The sequence below is a fragment of the Psittacula echo genome (genome assembly GCF_963264785.1).
Source record: "Psittacula echo genome assembly, chromosome: 10".
NCBI lineage: Eukaryota > Metazoa > Chordata > Aves > Psittaciformes > Psittacidae > Psittacula > Psittacula echo.
This window is the reverse complement of record NC_137741.1, coordinates 22,062,304-22,078,177: the sequence shown is the minus strand read 5'-3', so window position 1 is coordinate 22,078,177 and position 15,874 is coordinate 22,062,304. Positions and strand designations below refer to the sequence as shown.

The 15,874-nt window shown below is 39.7% G+C and overlaps 1 protein-coding gene across 2 annotated transcripts in view; it reads right to left on the bottom strand.

Annotated features, from left to right (window-relative positions):
* SPG11 (SPG11 vesicle trafficking associated, spatacsin) overlaps positions 1–15,874 on the bottom strand; it is a 28,753-nt gene that overhangs the window by 5,146 nt on the left and 7,733 nt on the right. The window contains exons 11-31 of one of the 2 annotated variants that reach the window (XM_080626500.1): positions 15,603–15,779; positions 15,033–15,104; positions 14,479–14,606; positions 13,650–13,825; positions 12,995–13,202; positions 12,283–12,486; positions 11,269–11,375; positions 10,352–10,497; positions 10,042–10,203; positions 9,242–9,308; positions 8,630–8,795; positions 7,605–7,810; positions 6,902–7,010; positions 6,226–6,385; positions 5,362–5,619; positions 4,953–5,153; positions 4,532–4,639; positions 3,786–3,948; positions 3,178–3,392; positions 1,917–2,661; positions 1,002–1,144 (exon numbers count right to left, since the gene is read on the bottom strand). In XM_080626500.1, the coding sequence (XP_080482626.1) occupies positions 1,002–1,144; positions 1,917–2,661; positions 3,178–3,392; positions 3,786–3,948; positions 4,532–4,639; positions 4,953–5,153; positions 5,362–5,619; positions 6,226–6,385; positions 6,902–7,010; positions 7,605–7,810; positions 8,630–8,795; positions 9,242–9,308; positions 10,042–10,203; positions 10,352–10,497; positions 11,269–11,375; positions 12,283–12,486; positions 12,995–13,202; positions 13,650–13,825; positions 14,479–14,606; positions 15,033–15,104; positions 15,603–15,779 (3,921 nt within the window). The remainder of the gene's footprint in view (positions 1–1,001; positions 1,145–1,916; positions 2,662–3,177; positions 3,393–3,785; positions 3,949–4,531; positions 4,640–4,952; positions 5,154–5,361; positions 5,620–6,225; positions 6,386–6,901; positions 7,011–7,604; positions 7,811–8,629; positions 8,796–9,241; positions 9,309–10,041; positions 10,204–10,351; positions 10,498–11,268; positions 11,376–12,282; positions 12,487–12,994; positions 13,203–13,649; positions 13,826–14,478; positions 14,607–15,032; positions 15,105–15,602; positions 15,780–15,874) is intronic. The other variant, XM_080626501.1, reaches the window with a different exon arrangement.

Sequence of the window (15,874 nt, the reverse complement as noted above, 5' to 3'; positions counted from 1 at the left end):
TCCTAGTTTTTACATTGGCTACCTCTGGCAGAGGTGAGGCTCTGTAAACACTCTCCTGTGACATACGACAGCTTTACAAGTGTACAGATTCATTGAAAAATGTACCTCCTAAACACAATGATCAGCTCCTAATTCAATAGCAGGGACATATCCAGCTTCAGGCAAGAAGTGTATGAGTGGTATAAAAGGCAACAAGCCAACCATACAACTACATAGCAGCTCAAACCTAAAGCCCTCCCTCTGAATATCTGAGGTATGCAAAATTCTGTAGGAAAATCAAGGAAGCTCTGTGATACAGGCAATTCTGAAGTCTTCAGCACACAAACTGCTGCTTTTATTCAGGAAAACCTAACCCTATGTTCCAAAAATACAAGCAAATACCATGGAAAAGGGTTCTGTACCCTGAAAGAAGTGTTCAGCAGCACCTCTGGAGCAGGTGGGCTGAAGGCAGTTATAAAGGTCAAGGAGCACAGGGGCAGCAAACAACAGTCTGCTGCCCCTCCTGACACTGTCTGGGTCAAACCACTTGGAAGTTATTACCCACTCCTCTGAGCAGCCTCTGAGTAAGGAGCTGCCACTGTGGAGCCTGCAGAGCACTTCTGTGCTAAACTTTTAAGGCAGCTACCATCTCTTTGTCTCCTCCTGGGTTGAGGTTCATTACGAAGGCATCCCACAACAAAGGCCTGAAGCAAAGTGCGAGATGAACAACATCTGCTAGAAAGGTTATGAAAAAGGCACATCAAAGAGAGCCAGGCTGCAATCTGGCTCAGAGGAGTCAGAGCAGGGGCCTGGGGAGCCTGGGAGGTGAGCTCATCTCAGCACTTCACACCTAGGAAGCATCTGGCCATTTTTCCACACAAAGGTTTGGCCATTTCCCCCTCTGAAGCTTGCTGCAGGCACCCAGTGAGTACTTTCACCACTCACTATTCTTTCCTCCAGAAACTTTCACAGCACAGCCTGACACAAACCACGTTTCCTCAGTAATGTTACTAGACACATACCTTAGAAAGCTCATATAAACAGAGAACCTGTCTGCAGTAATTCCTGCCATGGACACATTCTTCTATAAGAGCCTTCAGACTGATAACAACTTGATCATCTGGAGGTGGAGCCACAATGTGTGTCCAGTCTTCAAAGCTTGATGCTGGAAACAAAACCATTGTCAATTCCTTTCTCATAAAGACAGGTAACATCAACAAGCCTTATTCTTGGAGCAAGACTCCAGATATCTGCAGCAAATACATTTGGATGTATTTGAAAATAATTCCTTTTTGAAAACTGAACTCAGTAATACCTCAGATGTACAATTTCTAGGCATAAGAGAACATAAGGGTTCAGCAGCTTAGGCTTCATTTATTCCCTTCTCTTTCTATTAAACTTTATAGATGTTAATATCAGAAAGTATGTTCCAGCTGACAGCTTTCTCATTCAGACTTCATAAATATGCACAGAGTACTTTATATATCAACATTATCAGCCTTAGCCTTGCTATTAATACGCAACACTAAACCCTTTACAATGTACAAAGTATTCAGAGAATCATTAGTTAAAGCATTTCCTTGTTTCAGCTCCAGAAATACACTCTAGATTCACTAGACTGTCTTCCAAAAGCAGGAACATTGATGGAGCTCAGCACTACTTTACCAGAACAGAAGTGTGAAGTATAAAAGATGAATGGTTAAGAGACTATAGAAACTGTTTACAGAAGCACCCTGCCTGCAGCACATACAAGCAATGTATGTTACAAGGCTTCAAATTCCTTTCACCAGAGGATTTATGAACCAAGGAGACAACCCACCGCCATAGAGACCTTATTTCCTGCAGAAATGTTGAGGGAAATTAACACTGTCTCAGAAGAGGAGAATCCAGTGGAACCCAACAATGGTATTACTTGTGATGTGGCTGAAGTTACTCACCACTCAGGACTCTGCTGTGCTCAGATGTGCTGCTTTCAGACGACTTCTCTCTTGCTATAAGGAGAGTCTGAATATCTGGGTGTAAGTTCTCTAGATCAGCCTCCCCTGAGGCCAGAGCTCTGCAGTGCAAAACCAGTGAAACATCTCTGCTGTAGAAGTGGAAATACTGACAAACACGGCTGGCTTCATGTACGCTACCTTCATCAAGGAGGCACCCAATCAGAACCTCGAGTGACTGCTCCTCATCGTGAGTCAAGGTCTGCTGAGACTCTCTGAATGCAAGCCCCTCTAGTTTTATGTACTCTGGTGTGTTGAGAGCAGGTAGCTTTGAGAAAGAAAACTCCTTTGCTAAGTCATCAAAGGTAAGATCCGGGCTCATAGCAACATGGGAGGAGAATCTTGCCATACCCGATCCCTCAGCAGTGGGTGACAGCTGTTGTGCGATGCGACAAATCCAGATCTGCTTCTCTATTGCCTCTAACTCATGCAATGACACCGAGTCACTTTTGGCAAGCCAGTGGCCAGCCAGGGTAAGCAACAAATGCCTCTCCATGATGCTGGTTATCTTCTCATGAGCTAAAGATTCAAATACTGTGTTTGCCTGATCGAAAAAGAAACGAGATGCAGCTTTGCTGGAGACTGAGTTTTTCATGAAGCTGTCGTTACATTTCTTCCAGAATTCAGTTCTTGTCTGGGTTTGGTGCCACAATCCAAGCTCTCTTAAACGATGCAGATCTCTTAGAACCTGCAAAATTCACGGAGTTTAAACACCCGTCTTTCCAAAAAAGAAAATTCACACTGGATGGCCAACACAGTGAGAAACTGAACTGAGATTCAGTGTCTCAATACGCAACAAATCCACCTATTTTTCTCATCAAATAAAACTGATTGCATAGCAAGGAAAAAGAGTAAGAGAATAAGGAAAGCTACACTGTCCCTTTCATAGAATCATAGAATCATAGAATAGGGTTGGAAAGGACCTTAAGATCATCCAGTTCCAACCCCCCTGCCATGGATAGGGACACCTCACACTAAACCATGGCACCCAAGGCCTCATCCAACCTGGCCTTGAACACCGCCAAGGATGAAGCAAGGATTTCAGCTCAGCACCCACAGCCAACTTGTCTGCTGTACTTGCACTTCAAATAAAAAGTGATTTAAAGAAAAAACTGATTTTCAGGAAGGCTGAGAAGGAACATTCTCAACACTGCCAGTACTGTGAGGAGTAAGAGGTGAGTATCATTATTTAACTCTACTGTACCTCTTGTGTAACTACGCTGTCCACGGGCAATTCAGCCAGTGCTGCTACCTCCCGAGCCAGTGAGAACATCCCTTTCTCTTGCAGCTGCTCCAGAATCAATCTGCACTCACTCTGGAACGTCTCCAGATTGGAACTGGTTAGGATGGAGCGATTAATTGCTGTGGAGGAATCCTTCAGGATCTCACTGAGTGCACAGAGTTTCTTCACATAGGGGCCTGTTATAAGAGAGTACAAACATTTAAAGGCAGCTGGTTTTTAAACCTGAAGAAATACTGCTGCTTATTTCAGCATGCGACCCTGCCAGAGGAGCACAGATCTTACACTCTAAAGCTTTCATGGGACTGAAAGTCAGCTCTAAATCCATAACTAAAATATTTCTGCAGATAATCTGTGCACTTCTCCACAACACTTGCACGTAATCACTCTCCCAGACTTACACACAGTTACACTGTCATAACTGCAACTCACTGTAAGGACTAAGTCTGGTTGTATAAATCCTTACACAGTATGAATACACTTAAAGTAAACATTTTCAGTCACTGCAGAAACACTCTATGTGGTCTTTAGATTAAAGAGGTACATCAGCTAACAGAGGAAGCTGTATTTACCATCAAGCAGAAGACCATCTGCTGCAGCAAGCAGCTGTAAGAGCTTTTGCAATTCGTAGTCCGTTCTACATTGCTGCATCATCAATTCAAGAAGAAACAAGGCCTGTGATTCCAACCACTGCACAGGGAATTCTGAAGCTGCTGGTTCATCTTCAGTTTTAAGCTGTGTAGATAAAGTCTTTTAAGTGTTGGGTTTTTCTTTTTTTCTTTTTTTGCAACTATACTCTGCATTTTGGTGGGAATTGTGCTGGAAATGGAAGATACTGGATCTACTTCCTCCTTCAAGAAACAATGAGCTGCCAATGCTAAAGGGACACCAATCTATTACAGACGTAAGTTTGACTTTGATCTGAAAGTAGTAAATTTTATGAAAGGGTGACCACAAATTACTCCTGATAATCATGGAGAGATAAAAGATGCAAGAAAGATCAGAAATTGATAGATAAAATAAATCGCTAGATCAACAGCTCCTGTCATACTTCTGTATACTTGATAAGCATATATGTTGCGTGAGCAGCACATAGGGTAAACTGGTGTAGCCCTAGCTTGAGTTGCAGGAAGGAAAACCACTAATGACATGAAATGTTCATTACCAGGATATTCAGGGAACTAGAAAATTGTGATGGAAAGGGAAGAACTGAAGTCATTTGTGAAACATCTTGTTCACTATTTTCATATACAACATTAGATCTCATTCTAGTAAGGGAAAAGCCAAGCAATGGCATTTAGAGAAAATGAGTACTTACTTTCGTGAGACTTTCCTGAAACTTGTCCAGTTTGGTTTTAGCTTCACTGTATTTTTTACAGTTCATACACAGTTCATACATCTCCAGTATATGCAGTAAAGGGGAATCCTTCAAGACACAAAACCAGGTTAGAATTCTTTCCTAAAACTACCTCAGTAAATGTAGCATTTATCTTCCTCAGTAGCAGAGCAATAAACTTCCAATTTATTAAAACTGCATGCAAAGCTAATACATGATTTGCAAATGTGTAATAACTGGATGAACTTCCATTCAAGATTTTCCTACTTGATTGCGATTTTCAGTGGACTGCACCCAGGTTATCCAGGCCACAAACAGCAAGACAGAGGGGGAATCTGTAGGCTACCTCTTCAACACCATATCAGATACACTTAAAGATACCATTAAAAAGACATTACCTTACCTTTAAAAAGAGCTGGAAGCCATTTAGAAGTGTTCTACTTTTTTGCTTTCTTAAAAACACTTCCCAGATAACTGTCAGGTCATGAAGATCCCATTCATGGTTTTCTGCTGAGCTCTGAATATGGTTTGTTGCTTCAGCTCTGGTAGCATCATCCACAGCAGTAATTACCCAAACACAGAGACAATGAAGAATGTTTGCATCCTGTCAAATGACAAAACGATGGTTTATAGAATAACCGCATTATGTACTACTTGATGAAATGTGTCATAACAGTCACAATTATTACAAACACCGAGAAAATCCCTCAATGAGTCATAGAATCATATCTACCATTTCACATAATCATGCACAACCATCACTTTTTCATTACTTATTCTTCTAAGAGATGAATAACTTCATCAATACTCACTTGGAAACATGCTGCTAAGACACTCAGAATGGGAGCCTTCTCTCTTAATCCGGCAGTCAAAAGGTAACGTGAAGGGTCTGAGTTCCCCTGACACTGAAAAAGGATTTGGAAGAGGCTATCTGCATATCTGCCCTTGAGCACACTGGCAGCACTGCTTTCATCACTCCCTGCGGCAGGACACACACCCGGTAGCTTCTCCAAAGCCAACATCAAGTGATCTTGTAAAGTGGGAGTGAAATCTTGAAGGACAGAAATGACCTAGGAAAAGAGAACCAAAAGCATCTGTACAGAGTGAGATCCAAAGAGAAAGAGGGGGCAGAAGGACCAAAGCATTAAATACATAGAAAATACAAAGCATTCTTCAATTTTGACTTTTTGAACAATTTTGGAGACCTAGATCAGTGTTCTGTCTAATAAAATACTGAAGTTCATCCTCCTACATGAAGCTAAAATGCCTCCTAGAGACACTCATTTTGTCATATCTCTCATACTAACAACACACCATGAAAAGTGTCTAGTTAGTTGCCATTGTGTAATTACATATTTTTCAAGACCACAGTGAAAAGATCCAAGTTAAATTCCTAGGCCTGCTCATTATCATCTTACCTGGAATTCTCCAGTTAGCCTCTTCACATTACCCTTCCCAAATTGCTTTTCATTTTTACATACTGGTAATATTTCATTATTTTTAAATTACATTCTAAACCAAAAATGGAAGATTTGGTTTCTCTTTATGCTGTCTCCACAATGTGATATTCTCTTGTTAAAAGAATCAATTTTTTCCCCCTCTTTTTTCAACATCACAGACAAAGAACACTCTCGACAAACTCTATCTTCACTTCAAAGCAGACAAAGGTAGCTTACCTCATCTGGCTGGTGGCTGTACAACTGGGTTTGGATGATGAACTGCAGCCAGTCATTGCATTTGGCACATTCCTTCAGGTAAGACGTACTCAGTCTGATATTATGGAGTTTACAGAACTGCATTACCAAAGACCACTGCCTTCTAGAGTCACTGCATGTCCTGGATGGGATTTAAAGAGCTTCAGATGTAACAAACTGGTATTTATACCAGATGTTAACAATGTACAATCTCATCACATGGCCTGAGATCCACTCCTTGCAAATGGCCACACCAGCACTTCTGTGGACTTCACCACAGATTAAGCCACATTCCATTGTGAGAGCTCCAGTACTGCACCCTGTGGACATTCCCACCCACCACAGCAGATACATTGTCATACCCCGACAGTGCTTGTTTTGAAATTAAGTCAATGATCTTCCCTTCTCAATGTGCTGCAAGAACTCTGTGGAACAGCTTGTCCAACATGCTGACTGCACCTCCTTATTCTTGCCACATACTTCTATTACCTCTAGTATTTGAAATACCAAGACAATACTCTAAATTCAAACACTGTTGTTCAGTTTACTGCAATAAAGCCCATGTGGATCTTTTTAGTATCATCTGAACGCACAAATGGTAAAATTCAGTGCTCAATTCCATTTGCCAGCACAATCCTTTAAATCATGTTTTACTCACTTTTTTATTCCTTGCTGCTCAACTGCATCCCAAAAGGCTTCTTCTAAGGAGGTAAGAATTTCTGCTGCTGCTGCTTTTTCACCATCAGCCAATTTTGTTAACTTTTCAACTGTTTAAAAGAACATATTATTATTTCTGAGATGTTATTTGGGATTAGAGTAAGGGTAATATTTTCGAAAGTACCAAATAGTTTCCTAGTTAGGACAAAAAGACACCTGTGGACCTATGCTTAGAAATTCAAGTTTCTAAAGTTATTCCTAGGATAAATCCGTAGTAATAATTATTATTATAAATTTAATAATTTCCTTAAAGCTTTGAACATCTGATTTCACTGCAGCTCTAAGATAGTTTTCAAGTAAGAGAGAAAAGAGATTTGGTAATGGCCCCTTGTTTAATCCTCTAGTTATATTATTACATTAGGCTGAACCTTACTAAGTATTAAAGTAAGCCTTCAGCAGCTGTTGCATAGTGTCTGTTAGATACCCTTGCAGTTCTGGCTGCATGTCACATTACAGTCCTTCTGCCCTGTTTGACATGCATTCAAAATCAGTATGAAGCAGGAATAAAAGAGCAAAATTCTCAGCCCTTCAATGGACAGGATGCTTTTACTGCATTCCTGAGAAGCATCTTTCAACCCATCTCTGCTTCTCTTCCCAATATATACAGAGTACCCTATCTGAAAGTAAAGAGAAGACACCCTTACCCAAAGATTCTCTTATTTGACTGTGATGAGAATCTTCATGTCTTGTTCTGTAACTGAAAATCATGTTTGCAACTTTAACATCAACCCTGAGTTTGAGGCTGTCAAGACCGAGCAACTCTAGGAAACAGGCACAGGCTGCTCCTACTGAAGGGGTACTGAAGAGAGAAAGAGCTAAACCATAGGCTTCATTCCCTGCCTGCTGAATCCTGGAACAGAAAGAGCAACAGTTAGCTCACGTGATTTGTAACCAATTTCCAAACATGAATATTCCCCCCATAAAAAGTACTTACAAGATTTACTAAATGTACAGCCTTCAGTAGCATGAAAGACATTTACAACCCATAAGTTTCATATCTATATCAATAAAAAGTTTCATATTTATATTTTATCATCTTTCCTGTTTACGTAAGAGAAAGCGATTTGCATAGAAATGAGGAAAAGAAACAAATAGTGACTAATACACAGCTGCATTCTAGGCATTCTAGAAACAAAGCAATTTGTTCTGATGTAACTCCTACTAATTTTGAATATACTTCATAGTAAATTTAATATATTCAAGCAAGATGTGTAATTTGAATGTATCCTTTTGACCACATGATTCCGAAGCTTCAGCCAGAACATTTAATTCCTTCAATCTCCAGTAGATTTATCCTCTTAATCTCCAGTAAATTTGTCTTATTAATTTAACTAAAGGAAAATTCAAAGGGGCATCCTGTTTCTACAGTGATCTAGAGGCTCAGGTCCTTGGAAGAGAAGCCTACCTGTGTTTGATATGACTGGAACAGTTTTCATTCCTTGCTTTCACTGTGCAGATTTATTTAAGCAGTTCAACATAAAGCTCACACAGGTGATATTTGATTTTTATCCTACTCAATGCTAGACTGAATAGACTTCTAGGAGATCTAAAATTTCAAGTGATGCCATGCACACCACCTGACTGCTGTTGGGGAGGATTAAATGTTACTCCATGTGCTAGATTATAACTTCAAAAGAACTATCTGACTGTCATTGTTGAGAAGACTTACGATTGTTTGGGGGATTTGCTCTTTACTAACTGCTGGACCAAAAATGTACCAAAAGCAAATGATGGACGTCCATGGTGCAAATAGTACAAGAAGTCCAGTCGTTCCATTATAGCATATTTGTTCACCAGTTCAGGGGATGAAAAGTGAGGAAAGTCACTTGATGCATCTAGAAAGAATCATTATTATTATGAGCTGATAAACAGTTGAATTACATACAGAAAATGACTTTCAGCTACAAAACATGAGCTGACAATCAGACACCCCTCCTCTTGCTCTAATTCAGATCTCAGCATACCCAAACCCACTGAAATTCCAATTCTCATTGTAAAATCAGAACTCTGGATCACTTACAAACCCTCAACTTGCTTTTAAAAGAAAATATTGCTTTTGTGTCTCATAATATCTTTAGAAAGAACTCTGTCAAGAGCTTCATGGAGAAAGGGAACCTATTGAGGACTTAATTTCGAAACAAATTTTAGTAAATGACCCTATTTTTTTGGTAAAAGAATGGATATTTTGAGTAAGTTTTATCTGCCAAATCACTCCACTGGAAGGTGTTTTATCCCAGGCGCTCAGGCTAGGAAAGCATAGAAAACTTGAAAAGTAACATACCTGACACAGCAAGAGTATTTGCTGACTGCCAGCCAAACAGTTTAGCGGGATCAAAGGGCATTAATGACTGAAAGATTAGAAACAAAATATATTGAGACAGCTTAAGATTTTCACATCAGAGCAGACTATGGAATATTCTACGGAGCTACAGTAGCAGAGGATCAGGAATGGCCTGTGCTGCTATCCAGCAGTGATCTACCTTGTGCAGCTCTCTCTCAAAGACGCATATTTATCTACTCTGCATGATCTGAACACAAACAAGTGGAAGGAAAAGTTTAAACTTTGACCTAGGGCAACAGGGGAAGAACATGCTTAAGTGTTTCCTAAACTGTGATCTTAGTAAGGCCAGCACTTCCCTAATAATGAATAATACATATTATTTCTTCCAGCATTCGGGTTATCTCATACCACAGATCTGAAGTGAAAGGCATTTGCCCAGGAATGTGTTAGGACATTCCAGGATATACTATCCTTTAATCCTAAACTTCAAAAACATTTTAACTTCCGTAATACTGAACAACCTACCCACAAAATACAACAAGAGTATCACTGCTCTGACATGCCAGACTACTGCAGTTAAACACTGTCTGTACCTGTCTGGAGAACAGGGGGAAGCAACTCACACTATTTAGATACCATTTAAAAACCTGTTCAGAATGAAGCCATAAACTTTAGCTCCAAATGAAGGATTCCAAAGAAACAACATGTGGTCTCCACCCTCCAGGCATTAGCCGAAAACAAGCTTCTCTTACTTTACTTTTCTTCTGCCAAAAAGCACTACTGAAAAGCATTCTGTGTACCTGAACAAGATGGTAGAGAGAGATGTCAGGAGGCAGAATTCCACGAGAAGTACATGGTGGAAAGAGAGCAGCTTTGAGCTTGGGGTAAGGAGTCAATGCCACTTTTAGGAGCTGTGGATCAACCTTCTTTAGAGGATTTTCTGTATCTTCATTTTGAAGAACCTGCATTGCAAGGAAGCAAAATGATTCCATTAGGAAGGAGTAACTGCATTAAGATGATAATAAAACAATCTCTGAATGCACCAAACTACCTCATGGGAACCTGGCATATGGTGACAGCACAGAAAGTTCCATTTGCTGCACACAGTACCTGATCGATACCTCCAGGTGCATACATTGTAGTAGCAAGTGCTAACAGTGTACGTCCTTCCAGTAGCATGCTACTCACACTGGCTTGGTTACTAGGAATCAGGATCTGAGCATTTGCTAGACTAGCCTGAAAAATCATCTTTGGATCTGAAAGAAAAGAAGAAAGATTTAATTTCATACAAAACCATTACTACATCATTAAATCATGCATTACAACAGCTCTGTGACCAGGAAAAATGCTGGGGTTTTTTTGTTACCAGTTATTTTTCTCAATTTACTTATAAACACAGAAAAGCTGTCCTAAATTTTACTAAGCTTTTCCCAATTTTGAACCACAGCTTAACCTACACAGATGGATTTGGATTGAATCCCACAGTTCAGCATTGTATTGGTTCAATTCTTTATCCTACACTGCTCACACTTCCTGAAAAAGCTTCACTTGGGCTTATTTTTATCATTTGTCAATGTGTAGCTCTATAAAAGCTGAGATGTTCCCCAAAAAAGTGAAAGGGCAAAATTCTACTGATTTTCAATGGCAAGAACAAAACCCCCCAAAAGCAAAAACAATATCCAAGGGGCAGTGAACTAAAAATGCACCACAAGAACTAGAGGAATCTTTACTTTTAACATACATGGATTTTCTAATGAATTCTCCTGTTCAACCTGCTGGGAATGTAACCAAATTGGAGGTGATGATCATACACAAAAAAATTCTCACATATCTACAGCCTCTAAATCTTTATGTCCAGTTTAAGCAGGAATTATAATCCACAATTAGAGATGAGGAATGTAATGCACTTGCAGATGATTTGCCGTGGACAGAAAAAGGTTTGCAGCAAAGCAAAAAATTAAACCCAACTGTGCCCCAGACTCAGCAGCATAAACATGGGACCAGCTCCTACATGGCTGGACTCCTACCTTGTGGGTTACTGGCAACCCCTCGACACTGCACCAGGAATTCGAACCAGGGATGTGCTTCATGCAATTCCTTGTTATCCAAAATTGGGCAATTTGAAGAAGTTAAACTGGAAATGAGTGAAAATACAGGATTTGTAACCATCCTCTGCCCCAGTATAACACTGCACTAAAAAATAAGAGCATCTAACTTGGTGCTACAGTGGATTATTCCATCCATTTGTATGAAAGAGCCAAACCACACCACCCTTCTCCACATAATGTGCAGCTTTAGCCCATGTGGCATCACTGACATCTCCCTTCTCTGTTCCTGTGCTTGTTTGCTTCTGTAAATCAAACTAATAGTTTCCAGACCTGCCAACCCCAAACACTTTCTGAAGAAGGGACTTGACTCACAAATGCCACTCCTCAGAGTCTAAGTATTTTATGCAAACAAAAATTGATTATAAAAACAAACAGAACCCCCCAAAAAATCTACTGGCTTTTTTCTGGTCCACTTCAATTTTCTTAATAATTACACTGTTAGAATGGAGTTACAGCTAAGAAATTTTAATTGCAAGGCACTCATTAAGAGGAACGCGTTCATATAGTTGCAATACCAAATATTATTTTATCCTTCCGATCCCAGCTAATCCTTATTTAGATGGAAACCAGCAATTTCTTTATTTGTGAATGTATCAAGAGTGAACTCATATTTGTGCTCAAGTGAGAGAGTTTCTGAAGAACCAGCTGTCCTGGTGCTTTTAAGATTCTATTGCTTAAAACATTATACTAATTACAACTGTAATTGTTTCCTTTGATGACTGATGCACAAATTCATATTGACAAGACAACCTAAGTGAAGCTTCAGAATACAGCATGAACTCTCACACAGTTTTTCATTGCATGACCCTGCTGTAACCCAAGCAGCCTTTCTTGACAAACAAGAAGGGGTTGAGGAAACTCTTACTGCCAACTATTAGAATTGTTTCATTATTTAAACATGCACAAGATTTGAGGGGTGAAAAGCCTTCATACCTGTAATAGTCTAAGTAAGTGTATAACAGATACTGCAAATTATGTTCTAAACAGTGAAGGACGAAACGAGCGTGGAAGTCCAAACCACCTGCAGCACTGTACTTTGGAATGGGGTGAGGAGTTTGCAGAACTCCTCCGATGTAGGACAGTCTCTGGAGCAGAAGTTCAAAATCTTCTAACTCAGAAGAGACAAAAACTCCATTTCTATCAGGAAAGAGAGAAAGCACAGGTGCTGATGAGACAGTTACCTCTCCAGCAAGCTCTGAAGGGTGTTTTCAGTTCAAAATAACAAAGCAGACCTTTCCTTCTTGGGGAAGTACCTTCACTGCTGAGGTAAACACAACATGTCAGAATACATCTGATAGTATCAAACAATACCACAGTTACTACCGTTCACTGCAGAGAATGACGCATAAAGAGTGACATGCTCTGTGCATTAAAATGGGCATCAGAAGTGTAATCATTGTGCAAGATCGAAGGGCTGATGAAAGATTTCTATCGCTCTCATGTTTCTCACTGGTTTTGGATTACAAAGTGCAAGTACAAGACTAAAATTCAATTTATTAATGGATTTCTGCTGTTTAAAAAAAGGCACTAAATACAATATAAAAATCAATACATATCAAAGATGTTACTAACATGTACTGCCATAAATATCTGATTTTGGCTTCACCTAAGACAGGAGGTTGTACAACACATCACAGGCACATACCTCGCCAGCTTGTTTAATATGTCATTCCTCATGTAGCTACTACATAACATGCTCCTGTCAATGATGTCTGGAGTAAGTGGGGGCCAGTTAGCTTCTCCACACAAGGTCTGGCTAGGCTCAGATTCTTCAATCCAGGAACAAATATTCAGCCAATCATGCTGGGCTGTCAAGTACATCCAAAGAACCTCGGGATTGCATGTTTTGAGCTCTGTGTTTCGGAAAGGCAAAGTGATGAAACCAGCACAGACACCACCAAGGGAAATAGTGACACTTATACATGCACATATTTTTAATGAATGGTTGCAAATATCACGTTGAGATTAAGTATGCTGTTACAGCTTGCTACAGCTTTAGGCTGGAAAAGCTAAATGTAATACCACAGCGCAATAAGCTCTACAAAATGTAGCAGCAGATGACATATAAAAGTCTCTTTCAGCTAGTTCCAAATTTTTCTCTACAGGAAAAACACAGATCCCTGCCAGAAGACAACAGAATAAAAGCACTTGTTTCACTCATTTTCACTGACGAAAATGAAATGACCTGCTGTGGCAGCACAAAACTTTATTTGTATCAGTGCCACTCCTACACAATACTACGTCAAAGACACATTTTTAGTTCCAAATTTTTCTGAATCCTCAGTAACACAACAACTTGCCTTGGCGTGGTTTTCTGGGGAGAAGAATCATTTCCTGAATGAGCTCATCCCACCACTGGGCCCAGTTAAACATCACCCTGACTCTCCTATTGGGAACCCGACGTCTATCGCAACTCAAGGAGTCCAGAACGGCTGAATGCTCGGAAAGGTCTTGTTCCTTTCTCCAGTTCTTGAAACTGCAATGAAGAATTGCATTAGAACCTTCTTTAGTACTCTTCTAAAAACAGTCTAACAAATAGAGGATGATGCAAGGGTCAACAAATTTTGCCAGTCCATTTTGAAGAGGGCTGTTCTTCCCCCTGAAGAGGGACTTACTTCAGCTACAAGTCTGAGAATTCATGCAAGAGCAATGAGCAGAGAATTACCTCATTTTTCCCAGACTGGCACAGCAACTGATAAATACCATGACATTTTACAATTAACTGTAAAATGATTTTTCTAGGAGATTGCTTTATTATGGCAATCAAAAATAGAGCAGATGTTCCATCTGAACACGTTTCATTTAATAATGCTAATTATATCATTTGTTATAAAAATACTTCATTTATGGAAGTGATGACATGAACAGAAGACTTCTGTTACACTGATAACAGTACATCATGACTTAGTCTGGAGAGAACATGACAGCAACTGATTGTTATATTAATGAGATAAGTAATCAGTTCCCGCACCGACCCTTGGTTCTGCAAATGAAGACCAGCATGAAAACAATTAAATTACAGAAGACTGTGTTTGTTAGTGCAATAAATCATAAGGAATGCAGAAACCAGCATATTATAAATCCTATTAACATTATTAATTAATAATGAGAACTGATAACCCACATTACCTGGCAAGAGATTGAATCTCTCTATTTTCTTGGGAGGATTCCGAGTAAAAGCTTTCAACCTGATGCACAAAGTCTATCATTTTCTTCTCTTTCTCAGAAAAATAATTTTCTTCTCGTAAAATTTTCACCTTTAATTCAAATTAAAGTATTACCTCCAATTACAATTTTTATTTACTTATAAGATATTAAAGTTGTAAATGATCCTGCAAGTGTAAGCAGTTAACCAACCAACTGTAGGAAATAATGTTGGAAGCATTGAGTCAATGCACTTAAATTACAAGAGGGCCAGGACTTCCCACTGTGCGCAAGCAGATGGGAACTAGATCAGAGCCAGAACACAGAAATGACTTCTTAATCCATTTTTACTTTAACTGCAAATACAAAAGAGCACAGGCATGTGAATGGCATGTTCCAGCGACTGCACTGTAAGGATGCAGGGACAAACCTGCTTGCTCCCATTCTGAAAGCACGATCAGTACAGTTATTTCTCTCAGCATAAATACACATCAGACTTCAGACCTGAGAAAGTCAGTTGGACAGAAAACTACACTTACCAACAGATCTCGTACATGTTTATCAACTGTGTAGAAACAGATCTTACGCAATTCCTCCTTCACATCAAAGCCCTAACAAAAAGGAGACACTCATTGTATGCAAACTGTACAAATGCAGTGTGCAGTGTACAGACTGTACAGTGTACAGAAATTGTACAGTGACAGAATAAAGGCATCTGCTCACTTTCCAAAGCACACAACCTTTTAAAGGCAAGCTGTGATATTCACTTCACCAGTTACCACAGCTGACATAACGCAAGGGTCTGCCAGATGTCTCCAGCATGTCTGGATATGACATGTGTACCCTTTACCACCTGACTTGCCAGAATCACCTTTATGCTTTGCTGATCATCACATCAGCCAATACACATAAATAGGCTCCTCAGCATTCTGAAGGCATTAGTGATCAAAGAGTTCTTTAAAACAAGTTAATTTTCACTGTAATACACGTAGGTGGCAGAATTAACACATCCATAAGACACCTAAATGCTCCCCATCCTCTCAGCACTCATTTATCTCATCAGTCACCAAGAAGGGTTGAGATCAGCATGCTTACTGAACACCTCTCACCATGTTTCTTAACAGTTCTGAGGCCTCTCTGGTGTTGTCCTTCAGAAGCCGATCATAGACCAGGTTCAAACCTGTCTGAGTAAATTCCTGAAGACTTTGAGCAGGATGCTGATGCTTCCGGAAGAAGGTCTGGGCCTCTGGCATTTTGTTGTTTAAGATGGCCTCAGCAATGACTTCCTAAAAAGGGGGAAAAAAAGGAACAAACTGATATCAATAATCTTCAGGGTTATTATCTTTATAAACCCTATATTGATTTTTTTCCACATTTTAAA